Below are 14,181 nucleotides of genomic sequence, written 5' to 3' on the forward strand. Positions count from 1 at the left end.
TCTCTTTTTTTCAAATGTTTTCTTATCTCACAAGGGATGTTATTTATGTGCAACTTGGTCACAAAATTTCTTTATACATCCTGCTATTATAGCAAGCAATAAGTGTATATGGGAGTCACAATGAGCTGGTCCAGGGCATTGGAATTGATGAATTCCAGAAAGCATTAGGCCAGTGTATTGGTGCTTGAGTAGTTCACCCAGTTGATGGAAGGGTAGTTGAAGTCTCCTAGTATGAGAGTGTTGGGTTGGACCCTGATAGATTCTAGGGTGCTTAGAAACATGGAGTGAGAGTCTAAGGACATGGCTGGGGACCTATAGCAGGCTACGACCGGGATCGCCGTCTTACCCCAATGTTTAGTTGTACCTGAATTATCTCAGATGCATTATGCTGGGTTACTAATCTGGTGATATATATATATATCCTTTATGAATATGGAGACACCACCACCTTTGGAGCTACAGTCCATGTTTCAGGACCGAAAGGTGTGGAATGAGTTATAGCCCGGCAGCACAGGGGTGCTTTCTGCCGCTTTAAACCAGGTCTCCTTTAGAGCACAAATATCGATGATCTCCAATTTGAGGAGTGCTTTGAGCGAGTGCATCTTGAGAGTTAGACTTCTAGCATTGAAGTCTATATCTGATGATTCTCTAGTACTTTTTGATAACCCCAGACATTCCCAGAGGTAGTTGTCCCTAAATGCCCTATATACCTGAATAATATCTCCTCTTAGATATCTGTAATAGACACTGTACACGTTCAGATATTTTAGTCTTTCATAATAACTTAAATTTTCACATCCCTAGATGCCTTTGGTATATTTCCGCTGTACTCTTTCCAGTTTATTCATGCTTGGTTTCTTATAGGGTTTCCATATTGTCTTTCCATATTCAAGTTTGGGTCTAATGTAACTAACAAAGACTTCATTATTTTGATTTCTTAGAGTTTATAAATCTTTTTATACAACCTATAGTTTTATAGCTATCATTAACCAATTGGTTGATATGATTAGAAAAACTCATAGCTGAATCTACACATATACACAGGTCCTTAAATGAGTCTACAGTTTCAATCACTGTGTGCTGTATTAAATATTCACCTTTCAGTTTATGTCTCCCAAATCTCATATGCTTAGCTTTTGATGTATTTATCAGCATATTATTCTCCTGTGCCCAGATGGACAATTTAGTCAAGTTATTTTGCAGACATGCCCTATCTTCTAGTTTAGCAGGTGAAAACTTATTTTGAGATGCAGCCTTGCAGATGGAGGGGTAGCTGAGCTACATAGCTAACATGAAGGGAGGATGTCAGAACATTACTGGCTGGAAAAAAATCTGAAAGTACTGATATGTCTCGACTGCACTGATGCACTAGTGACTTATTTCAGGCACAACCTTGATTCTTGAATTATATAAACAGGTACCCTGTAATAAACTTTCCACAATACAAGTTGGAGATATCAGATTAACAAGATAATTACTTATAAAATAACTTGGACAATACATAATGCAAATACTGTACACTTTTATTACATAGATTTTACTACATAAATACATGTATCTCTATGTATATTAGCTTTATTGTGGTTATCGGCTTCACTAATTAGTGGGGGACTAATTAATTTTTACAATTACTTAATGATGCAATCAACTGGATATGCTGCTGATGGACGTAAGTGTGGGTATGTTGTCATGCTGTATTCTAAGTTCCCTGATGAGGAATGAAAGCGCTTAATCCTTGTTATTAAATTAATCGTTTGTAGACAGTTACGTTTTTGTGCTTTTTGACTTGTTGGCTGGCTTCGTACATCTTATTGTCTGTTGCCTTTATTGGTTCCAGATTGCCAGGCTGAGTATTTTGTGGTTCATACGCCTCATCTACTGACAACCTACTTGCAGGATATCTAGAAATAGCTGCTAATGTATTAAGCTTATCTTGTGTCTATAATAATTAAAAGATCCAGAACTGAATCCCCTGTTCCTATTCTTCAGAAAAATCTTAAATCACCCCACTCCAGAAAGAAGGAAACTCCACAGAAATATCAAACTTTCAACCTATTGCTCTCCTTCCCCTACTTTCTAAAATTCTAGAAAAATGCATTTACTAACACCTCCTTAATCATATACTACAACAACAAATCCTCACTCCCACACAACACAGATTCTGACCCACCCATGGCACAACTACAGGCCTTCTTTCTTTCACGGAAATCACTATCAAAGCCAGGGATGAAGGCAAACTCATTTCTACTTTGTTCCTACACTTATCCAAAGCCCCTGACACTATTTCTCAGCAAAATTCTACAACAAATGTCCACACTTAGGTTAATTGACCCGACCTTAGTTTGGTTTAATAGCTGCCTTACAGTAAAACAACAATCTGTAAAATGGCTAGGCACCTCCTCCTCATTCTTACCTGCTGCCACAGGCGTATCCCAGGGTTCACTATTGGGTCCCCTTTTATTTAATAATTTTATAAATAACTTCTGCTTTTCCTCTAAACAAACTTCACAAATATAAAATGCAGACAACTTCATATGCATTTGCTTCTCTGACAACATGAGCAGCTTTCAGGAAGTAATTCAAGAAGCCCCTTCAGCTTCACTGAAAACTGGCTAAAAAATGACAAAGTACTGCTGAACTCCCCAAACTCTAAATTACTATTATTCTTCCCTGAAAATCAAACTCATGATAAACCCAGTTTCCAAGTTACCTTCTTTGATGGCACAGAAACTGAAATAGTTTCACACACCAAATTACTTGGTTTACTTGTCAATAATAACTTAAAATCTGACCTCCACATTTCTAATGCTATAAAAACTTACCAAAAGCCTGGTATAATCTACAGAATTAAGAAACCTCTTACAAATGCTAGCAAGGTTACCCTAGCCACTGCATTCTTAGTAACTAATCTCCTTTACAGAGCTCAAATATTTACCAACCTTCAGGCATTCATACAATTCAAATTAGAACAATGTTAAAATAAACTTACTCTCTTTGTTGCCAACAAATCCCATCTCAACTAGCCCACCATCGCAGTTATACCCACCTGATAACAGCCTACAAACTAATAAATAAAACTTCTGAATGTCCTGCTCCTGGCTCTCTCCTCCACTGTCATCTTCCCAATCATCGACTAAGATCACACAAAAAGTGCATTATTATTCCACAAGACAAAGAACATAGCTGGCTTCTGCCTCTACTCCCGTGGTATGGCAAAAATCTGGAACAAAAGTCCCTCGTTCCATCAATTCCTCCCCAAATATTCATACCTTCAAGCCATCACTAAAACCTTTTCTACATCAGTCATGGCTCTGCCCTTGCAATACCCCAAGCTAGTCTTTATCCATAACCTCCATGCCACCTCACATTTCCCTTTTCATATATTACATTTACTCGCGGTCACTACTTCTATCAACTTCTTCTTTTTCTTTATATTGTTTTTCTTCTGTTTTTTATCCTGGCATGTAAACATTTTCTACTTTTATAAACTAATACAGTAACTTAAACATTGGCGTTCATAATCTTTTCTTATGTCATTCAAATATGCTCTTTTATTCCTAACTTATACAGTTATAAAGGTCTCTCTGTCTTTTAACGTATATTGTAATATAAAAATATATCTGCTCTTCAATTCTTATGCTGTAACATGAAAATGTTTTAAAATTTGCTCTTTTTCTACTTGTGCTGAATTATGAAAATGTTTTTCTTGTTCTTTGCTTCTGAAACTGGAGCTTTTCTCCATGGGCCTCAGCTGAAAACAAACCTTTGCCCAGTTGAACTCTCCCAGTAAACAAATGTCAATAAATATGCAAATAAATACACAGCTACTTTGTACAGTACTATTCAAGAACAAGTTTTGAGAGTATACCAGGTGATGAAACAATTAAGTCAAAATTATTTGCATTTCATTTTTTTTTTATGGAAAGTATAATGTTTAAGCTAAACAACTAACAAGAAAAAAACACTATTTTGAGTCACAGAATTAAACTCAAAATCTTCCAATGTACTGTATCTATTCTTACTGGACTTTCATTATTAAAAAATACATTTTTCCTCCAATGAGCTGATACGGTCCAAAAAAATCACAAGAGTTTCACATATATAAGTTCTGTGGTCTACATTAACAGTTCCCATAGAAAAGTGATGCTTTAAAATATCTAAATTTTTGTCAGGTATATATTAACTACATTGATAATTACAACCAACATATCTTGTCTGTGTACTCCTTCCAGCTGTGTTGCCTGTGCCCTACAAAATACAAGATTCCAAGATTCTTTTTTAAGTAAGTTACAAAATAATAAAATTTATACGGCTATATACTCTTCCTGTCATTTAAACTTCCATTATCTTTTTGGCTTCTTTCTTGATATGGAAGAAAAAGGGATTGATTTTAGTTTTGTGTCCCAGATTCCTCTGTCTTGATGGAAAAACTCATCAGGGATGCGGTGCATTCTTAGACTTATTTAGGATAAGCTACAGAGTAGCCCAGAATCTCTATTTTTGTTCTAACTTTGTGTTAATTTAGATGGAATATCTTAACAACGTGTGTTACGATAAGATTCCTGCAGAAATTTCTAATGGGATAACAGTTTGTAGTTTAGAATATTTTGAGAATTAGTAAGTCTCTGAAATTCTGATCTCTCTGACAGGCTGCTTTTACTGCTTTTTCAGTAATTTGCAGTAACAGAAAGGCTCTACAATGATTTATACAACTAAGATTTTTCAATGGATTTTTTTTTAACAGACTGTACTGAATGCCTGAGGAAATGGGTTGATTGGCAGTATGAGCAAGGTTATGTTGGCATGGCTGTACTAGAAAAGGATCTTGGAAGCACATGTGGTAGACATGCCCCAGGATATTTCCCAAGTAGATTAAGAACATCAAATTAGTTGATTTTGCCTAATTAGTAGATTCTGGTTAAATGTGAATGTTGAATTTTACAGCCAAAAGATTGCCAGTAAAAGAAAATAGTTAATAGACTTTTTGGCAGCTGTGGCTATTACATTTATTTGATTCAGTGGAACCAGCCTATTTTTGTGTTGTAGCTAGTGCAGCAGACTATGGCTATAAACACTTAATGATCTATTTCTTATATCCCAGGGTTTGATTCCCTCGGCCTCTATCTGCATACTATGAGATTCTTAGCAAGCCACTTAACCAGACAGTGTGTTCTGGTCACCCCTCAAAAGGAGGACGTGTGTCCAGTGGGTTTACTAAATTAACAAATAAATTAAAAAATGTCACATTTTGTTTACGGTTGTGGTGACCACATTTTTGTGAGGCTACAGCTTTTTAGAAATTAAGATGAAGGTAGCAATAGAGAAGGGTAACTGAGGAAAGGAAATACTATTTTTTATGTTATTGTTTAATTTCAAATTCTTTATTTTATTCCACAAGAAAATAATGAAAAATGACTTAAAATACCGCTATAAAACTGCTGTATGCTGACATTATAATAAAGCTAAAGTCCAACGAAAAATACAGGAAATCTGAAAAGGAAAACAAGAAAAGCAGTTAAGGTTAAGCTAAGACAGAGAGCCACACGGAAAACAGCTTATATCTGCTTAGTCTGACCACAAATGAAAACAAACGTTTGAAATGTGTAATGATGAAACTTCAAATGACAGAACAGTACCACATTATTTGTAACTGTGAATCTACAATTGTTTTTACATTGCTGTAGAAACCAGCTGCATTATCAAATGTATCTGTTAGGTTTAACTGTGCTGAGGGGTTGACATAACGTTTAAGGGGTTTACTTTACAGTTACAAGGTACATGGTTGAATTCTCAACTTGGCTCAGTGGACAGGGAACTGTAAATATACCTCTGGTCTGGCATCTGTGTAAGCTTATAAATGGTCAGCAACCCATAGCTCAGCAAAACCCTTGGGAAACCATACCCATCAAGTTTAATTGGCAAACATGGCTAGGCTTAAAAAGGACCCTTGTATCAATAGTCTAGTGGTCTACTATGACACTGTGAACTGTATGAGAGACCTTTAAAGTTTAAGCAGATACTTACCCAAACACTAGAGTTCCATCCTTTCTTATGCCAAACTGTGCATTCTGTAATCCTCCCGCACTCTGTACCAGCTTGCCATCACTTACTACATTCCCATGACACTTCCCATTTTTTGTATCAAAGAAGCCAGCATTTTGAGCCACAAGACACTTTCTGAGTTTTGCTGTGGTTTCTACAGTGGCCCTTTGATGATGTCTGCAACCTCCAGGTCCCCCAGGCTCCAAGACAGAAACTGTCCTTAGTGGATTATTTATGAATGTAAAATGGCCATATAAAGTTCTTTGCTGTGTATTTTCAGTATCAAATTTTGAAATAAATAATCTTGTTGAGGCAACTGGAAGACTATTCAATGCATTACTAGGCCACGTTTCATGTGTTAGGTTTCCATACTGTATCGGTTGACAGTCTCTGACGTATCTGTGACTGTGTTGAGGGCCATGCTGATTTGGAGAGTAAGGCAGCAGGAGATCATCAGTCAATGAGTTTCTGGAAAAATAAAAAGACAGTTCTTATCAAGGTTACGTTTGTGTAGCACTTTCAACCATAACAATGCAAGTCGTTATTTTCTGCACAACAGGTGGTCCGTCAGAGACTGAACTTATCATTTATTTTGTGTAGCTGCCTCAGCAGTCAGTCATAATGAACATACACAACTACGGTATTTGACTCTCAGATCACTACCTTGTGTCAATTGTAGTGTTTGTGGCCCCAGATATTTAATAAGAAGTGGGTCAGTGGTACACATCAATGTGGTATTAGGTTTAAACTGCATAGTAGAACTGGGGCTCATAAAGGATGACAGATCCTTGAAGATAACAGGGAAGGAAAAAGGGAAAAGAGTGAGCAGATGGGGGTAATCGTTCATGGGGATGGGGGGCATGGGGGGAGCCATACCCTATGGCAAGTAGAACATCTCACTGAATGATGGAAGCATTGCTTTTACAGATGGGGGGAGGTGACTCTGCCCTGTATTAGGCAAAAAGTCCTAGCAAAAGCACTACTCTTGAAATGGGGTCTATATGCCCTCATCAGACAGGAAGTCCTAGTGCATTCTGGAGGCAATGATGTACAGGGTCACTAGGTACGGATGAAACCATGGACAGATAATGTGGGATGAGTGCAAGACTTTATCGTGGATTTCTATCCTGGAACGGGATTCACTTGTAAATAAAGGAAATTCCTAAGCTCGGACTCTAATGCCTTTCTGACTGCAAGGAAAGACCTAAAGTCAGAGCTGGGCTTCACATAGTCATTGTGCATGGAAGCTGCACTGACAGATATCAGATTCTTCTGTACAACAGAAAAAGGCACATCCGGGGGGCAGATTTCAGAATGCCTGACAAAAATCTGCCCAGTATGAAGCAAATTCCACATCAACAGAAAAAGTATGAACAAATAATTATGAAACATTAGGTTCAGAAAAACTAGACATAAACAAAGCTTAATACCATCATGCAGTTTAAATTCATTATGCATCCTAAATTAAATTTTTTGCAAGTTTATATCCCTCAATAGCGTCCACAGTGTTTGAGCAACTTCCCTTTTGATCAAAGCAGTTAAGCAGTAAATGTCAGAATTTATGGTCCAAACACCCTCTTTCTTCCTTTCAAACACCGTTAACATCTTAAAATAAGAAAGGAAATTAAATCTGAAAATAAAATATAATAATCCCTCACAATGCCCTGTATAAAACTTGCAATGGATCACAACCCATGTCTGACATCCATGTCTCCCAAGCTATGTTGGGAAAACCCAGTCCTACCTCCATCAACCCGTCATTTCTTTATTCCTGCATTTTAGGACTTCTTTCAGTTTCTTCTCCTTCTTTCTATTTATACATGCAAATAAATAAACTCACACACACACACACACACACACACACATATATATATATATATATATATATATATATATATATATATATATATATATATATATATATATATACGCACACACATGTATACATATACACACACACAGACATGCATGTTGTTGTTTCTCTACTGCTACATTTTCATCTTTGTAAAAAAAAAAAAAAAAAATTATTACTCACTAGGAACTTCTCTCACAGGCTTCCACTGAAAATGGACCAAAACCCATTGGTCATTCTACAAACAGTTGTGTAACCACTTGATAATATTACAACTTGCTGATCATTTCTGGACAAGAACCAACTTGTTGCCTTATGCTTGCATAAAAAATCGTTGCCAGACTACTTCTACTAGAGCGCTATCAATGACCGATTTGGTATACAAAGGCTTGTTTTTCTGGGGGGTTTTTTGAACAAAAGTACAACTGGCTGTGTTCCTCAGATCATACTTTACAGAAGGTAATGTAATAAAACCATGAACTTCTCAGTTTCAAAGGGTTATAGTGTCACATTAAGCTTAAAGGCAAAAGGGTCATCTAGTTTAGTCACAATATCCCTTGATACTGAAAGCATATTAAGTTATCCACAGAAAAAAGGATTATTTCCATGTATCCATATGCATGAATTTATGGTCTCCCGTGCAATCAAACAAGTCTGGTTTTGAAAGTAGATAGAGGGTTACTTAGACATGGGGGGAGTTTATTTTAAAGACGAGTAATGTGCTGGATGATGAATTGGTCATACCAACTGGTGTTGCTAATTTTGTGGCAGAGATCGAGGTCCTTAGCAAAAATAGTTAGCAGACTGGTTCTGCAAACGTAGGGTAAGATGGAAAGGGTAGAGCCTTTCAGTGCTTAAAAAGTTGTGTGTGTGTGACACAGACAGGGGGAAGAGAGAGAGAGATTGCCATCCTGCCTACTGGACCAATGTGAAACAGGTGGAGGAACAGTTTTTTTTTTTTGACTTTCTTGGTAGTTTAGATTGTGTGAGGTGCTTTGTGAATTACATTCTAGAAGAGCTGGTATATTCAAGGGCAGGTTTAATACAGGAAGAGTATAAAGGGGCTAAGACTGTGTGGGTCTTGCACTACAGATCAGTGAAGCAAAGCTAAAAGGTTACCCAACCACAATCCAGGCAAGGTAATCCAAAGAAATGGTTATCAACAAGGGCAGCAAAGTCCCAGAAACGTTAGTCTATGTTGAGAGGGACACCAGTAAAGTAGTAATAGGTTGTGTTGTGGGATGGGCAGTGTAATGTCCTTCCCAAAGTTAACCACACTACATTTTTATGGCATTTGACATGAAGCCCTGCAGAATCTCACTCGTGATACTAATCTGGCCGGAAGACTTGCCTCCTACATTACCAACTGTCTATCCAACAGAATCTATGCTGTCAATCAATGAACTGCACACAAGTTTATCTTAAGTTGGGAGAGTTTATCTATGATACCAGCATGTTTGGATGGTGTCAAAGGCTTTGGCAAGGTCAATATAAGCAGCCTTCTGGTGGGTGTGGCATAATGGTTAAACATGTTACCTCCTCGACACAAGGTACATGGTTTGATTCTGGTTTTGGGTTGCTGGCTAGGCTTAAAATGGCCTTCAAGGTAGTTAGCCTAGTATTTACATATGAACCTATGAATTGCAGACTGTGTTGGGAGAGTGGCCTAATGGTTAAGGTGTTTGCCTTATAAACACAAGGTGCAGGGTTTGAGTCTCACAAGGGATAATTGGCTAGGCTTACAGTGGCTCGCAAGAGCAGTTAGCCTAGTACTCACCTATGAAACATTCCTTTAGGAGTTGGGAGGGTGGCCTAATGGTTAAGGTGTTTGTCTCACAAACACAAGGTACAGGGTTTGAATCTCACAGGGGATAACTGGCTAGGCTTAAAATGGCTCGCAAGGGCAGCTGGCCTAGTACTAACCTATGACTGTTAGGCTATCATTCTCAGCTTTAGCGACGCTTCTAAAGAGATTAACAAGGTTTAGATAGATACAACCTACCTTTTAGAGATTCAAATTGATTTGGGTCCAGGATGTGCAAGTGAACTATGTCACTGCTTAACAGCCTGGCAATTATGTGCTTCATAACATTTGGATAATACTAGTGAGGATAATAGGTCTACAGATTCCTGAATATATCATGGGGCAACCCTATTGTGATATAATGCCATGGCTATTATGTATGCTTCAGTGACATAACCCATGGAGGGACCTAAACTGAAGTCAAAGGGGGGGTTGGCTAAGTGGTATATGACAATAACTAGCAAACAGCCAGGGATAATACCAGCTCTTACGGAGCTAGTACTTTTGGTTTTGGATAGTGCACACTGTGATGATCTGAGGTGTTGCCAGCTATGTCAGGAGAAGTAGGGCAGTAGATGTGTAACATATGCCAGCACAGCTAGCTGGAGTTTTGTAAAGAATTATATATTGTTTGTATATCAAACTGATTTGTACCGATGCTTGTGTTGAACAATTTATTTCTGGAGCTGCTTGTGTTAAAAAAGTACCAACAGTGTGTCCTGCTGGACAGGAAAGAAACACACACATGTCAGAAGAGGTTAAGCTCAGCCTCAGTTAACTTTTAGAAAAATATCCTAAAATTAAATCACTTACTTACTTTTGGCCATCATGCTTATATGTAACAGTTCTGATTGCAGCCAGAGACAAAATGTCTGTAAAAACAAGGACTAGGAATCCTGCTGTATTGTTCTTAGCAATGAATTAACTGCTACCCTGGAAGGGTGGAAGTTTTGAAATGGTTTTATGGCTTTTAGATGCTATAACACATCTTAACAGAGCTCTGTGTGTATGGTAACACATATGTGCAAAATTCTGGTTTAGTTTCTAGTAAAGGGGGAACCAGAAGTCAGATGACCAGATGTATGTGATGTCATTCTGTAATCCAGCACTGAAATTAAGTTTTAATACTAGGTGAGACATAAGTCTCAGAGCAGTCTGTTTTTGAAACCTGACCAAGAAGGACAACCACTCAACTACTTCATCTTACTTTGCTCTAGCAAGTAACCAGGGAGTAGTAATTCTTTAGATCAGTCAGGAAAATATAGTGAGATTAGTTAATTGCTGCTTTTCTGTATCTGTTTGAATCTATCAATCTGTGTTACGTTTAATATTTACTGAGATTGAAACTCTGGTGTTTACTGTAAATAGATATTTAGCATTATCATGTTCATTTTATTATTTATTACTAAATATATTTAAATTTTTCATTGTGGCTGGCCTTTTAGAGATTATTTTAACCTTTGAGAGCACTTATATTTATTTGGTGACACCATGGCCATTCCAGAAAGCCTTGCAGTTTAGTCATCATTACCATCTGTATTAATATTAATGTTAATTGTACTCAGTATAATTGGGTACCTGGCTTTGGTGTGTCTGGTGGCAGTAACTACCTTATAGTCTGGACAGAGGGGCATAACTAGTAAATCTGTGCCAGCCTTTTTCAGGTGCGTGTGTGTGTCCGTGAGGGGGGAAACAAATTTCAAAGAGTGTGTGTGTCAGCTACCTGGAGCAGGGACCCAGAGTATTGATTTTACAGAGAGGGTGGTTGAGGACTTGGCCTGAGACACTCAGCTGAGGGCTCAACTCTATAGCTGTGCCAGTGGGAAGTCTTACTGGGGGCCTAGAGAGAAAGAGAAAGAGAGAGAGAGAGGGAAACCCGACCCCAGACTGAGTGTGTTCCCTGTGTGCTCTTAAAGGAAACTGTGTGTGATGCAGAGAGCTGCACCTGGAAATATTGTGTTTATCTATTTTTGCACCAAGTGAACATCCCTCACCAGTGTCAGTGGTGAGAACTCAGGCTCCTCGATTACTGGTCCAGAGGTGGGACGTCACACAGACAACCTGGTTCAAGGTGATTTTGAGAGGGACGGGATGGTTGGCAAGGGAGTGAACATCTGACTGGATAGGGTGGGTGAAATTAGCACTGAATTTATCAGTGAAGGTATTAGCAATAGCTTCTAAATCAGTGTGAAAGACTCCAAAGACAACAAAGCATAAATAAATAAGTAAATAAATTATTGTTACATCAAAGAGGTTCTCTGGTTCGGTTCTCAGCTGGAGTGTCTTCTGTGTGGAGTCAACATGTTCTCCCTGTGTTTGCAATGGATTTCTCCAGACATAAAGTAGGTGAACTGTTGACTCTAACTTGTCCATGGAAATGTGTGCAGTGTAATTCTGATAGAGAAAAAAGACAAGGGAACAGAAGTAGATTGCCAGACTTGATAAACTCTGTAAATGGTGTCAGCAGTTCATGGGGTTACTAAAGGAGTTGGGTGTAACTTGACAATATTAGATAGACTGAAGTTTGAACTGTTTGTTCAGATTACAGGTGTTTCATAGTTATAGATGGAATTAATTTAGTACAGGTTTACCCAATGTGACTGATTACTGCTCTGTCACCCCAGCATATTGATCACAGTTCCGACACCCCAGCATATTGATCACAGTTCCGACACCCCATATGATTGACTGTATAATGAAACCAAATGGTAAAAAGATCACAGAGGCAAACAATGTAGTAAAAACTACAAGAAAGATGTAGCAAATCTACAGTCTTCACCACGTAATACCTTAAACCTCCTGTAGTGGAGGCCCATGGGATATATACAAATGACCTCTTAAGGCTATACCTGTGTTTTAGCTACATGACATCTGAAAGCCCATGGCTTTTTACTTTTTCAAGTCTTTAGTGGTGCATTCAGACCAATAAAACCAGACCTCATTAAGTGCAAACACAACTTGTTTCACTTTTTTTCCGAGCTTGTCAGTATAGCATAAGTGGATTGTTTGCAACATTTTACAAACAAATTCAGAGGTTATACTTCTATACTTACATATAAAAACATCAACTCCAAAACTGCACCATCTTGAAGAAATGGGAGTACATGCTTCCCTTTTCTCTGAGTTCAGGTGACCTCAAATATTATATTTAGCAATTGTGCATGTACAATCAGAGCCCCAAAACTGAGGTGTGCAGGAGGTGCATCCCCCCAAACACAATTAAATTTCAATCAGACCAATTTAATTTGAGAGTCTACTTGGTGGTGCTACAATCATCTGTGGTAGATTATAGCCAGTAGGTAACTCAAAGCAGGCCGCAATTTTCTACTAGAAACCCAAATCCATTATTCTAGGAATAATCCTCATTTACAAACATCATTCAGATCATAAGAGATATATGTACTAAATGTTCATGTGAAACAGCTCTTTTAATACCGGTCAACATTGGGGATACTATGACCTCAGCTTGATGCATTTCTACTACTGTAATCCCACTCCCCAAAGCTACAAATGCTTTTTGCTTCGGCACATCTCCTTTTGCTGAAACGGAGACAATACAAATCTATACATCGTATATATAGATATATATATATATATATATATATATATATATATATATATATATATAGGATATATGGGTCTACTTCATATGATAGAAAATTCATTTGATAGAAATTCATTTGAGCAAGACCATAACACAGAAAGTTCAAAACAATGAAAACCCATTTGACTGAAACTCATAACATTGAAACATTACAGTAAAAAGTATATGCCTTTCTCTCCGCTGTAGTGCGATCCTGGAGTTAGTCTATATATTAGGGTGAGTGTGGGGGGCACAGCCGCCTACATTGGGGGTGTGGGGAGCGTAGCTCCCTACATAGTTTAGGTAAATATTGTTTTCTGCAAAGAGGCATTCATTGCAGTTATAAGTATCCATGTGTATGGTTTAAAATGTATGAAGTATGTGGGGGGCTATGCTCCCCCACCCCCCTAACCATATATACTAACTCCAGGATTGCACTACAGTGAGGAAAAGGGCATAATCCTTTCAATTTCATGTTTCAGTGTTATGAGTTTCAGTCAAATGGGTTTTCAGTGTTTTGAACTTTCTGTGTTATGGTCTCGGTCAAATGAATTTCTATCAAATGAACTTTCTATCATATGACGTAGACCTATATATATATATATATATATATATATATATATATATATATATATATATATATATATATATATATATATATAGTTTACTATCAATGTTTGACAGTACATTGTTCGCATGTACAGATGTCCGAACCAAATGTTCGGAAATCTGAACACCAAACAGTTTAAATGCCGAACCGAGCATTTCAGTGAAGTCGAATGTTGAACATGTCGACTACAATGAAATGCTCCTACCTACTCAACATTCAACAACACGTTTTTGCAGGGGGGCAAGCCACCTTGCACCCCCCATGTGGGGGGGGCTGCTCCCCCGCACTCC

The 14,181-nt window shown here is 37.8% G+C and overlaps 1 protein-coding gene across 1 annotated transcript in view; it reads right to left on the reverse strand.

Annotated features, from left to right (window-relative positions):
- The window catches only part of NAGPA (N-acetylglucosamine-1-phosphodiester alpha-N-acetylglucosaminidase), a 953,155-nt gene that overhangs the window by 826,912 nt on the left and 112,062 nt on the right, over positions 1-14,181 (reverse strand). The window contains exon 2 of the mRNA XM_044066565.1: positions 6,025-6,510. Coding sequence (XP_043922500.1) covers positions 6,025-6,510 — 486 coding nt within the window. The remainder of the gene's footprint in view (positions 1-6,024; positions 6,511-14,181) is intronic.

This window comes from Protopterus annectens, chromosome 3.part1, assembly GCF_019279795.1.
Source record: "Protopterus annectens isolate FY-2018-M chromosome 3.part1, PAN1.0, whole genome shotgun sequence".
NCBI lineage: Eukaryota > Metazoa > Chordata > Ceratodontiformes > Protopteridae > Protopterus > Protopterus annectens.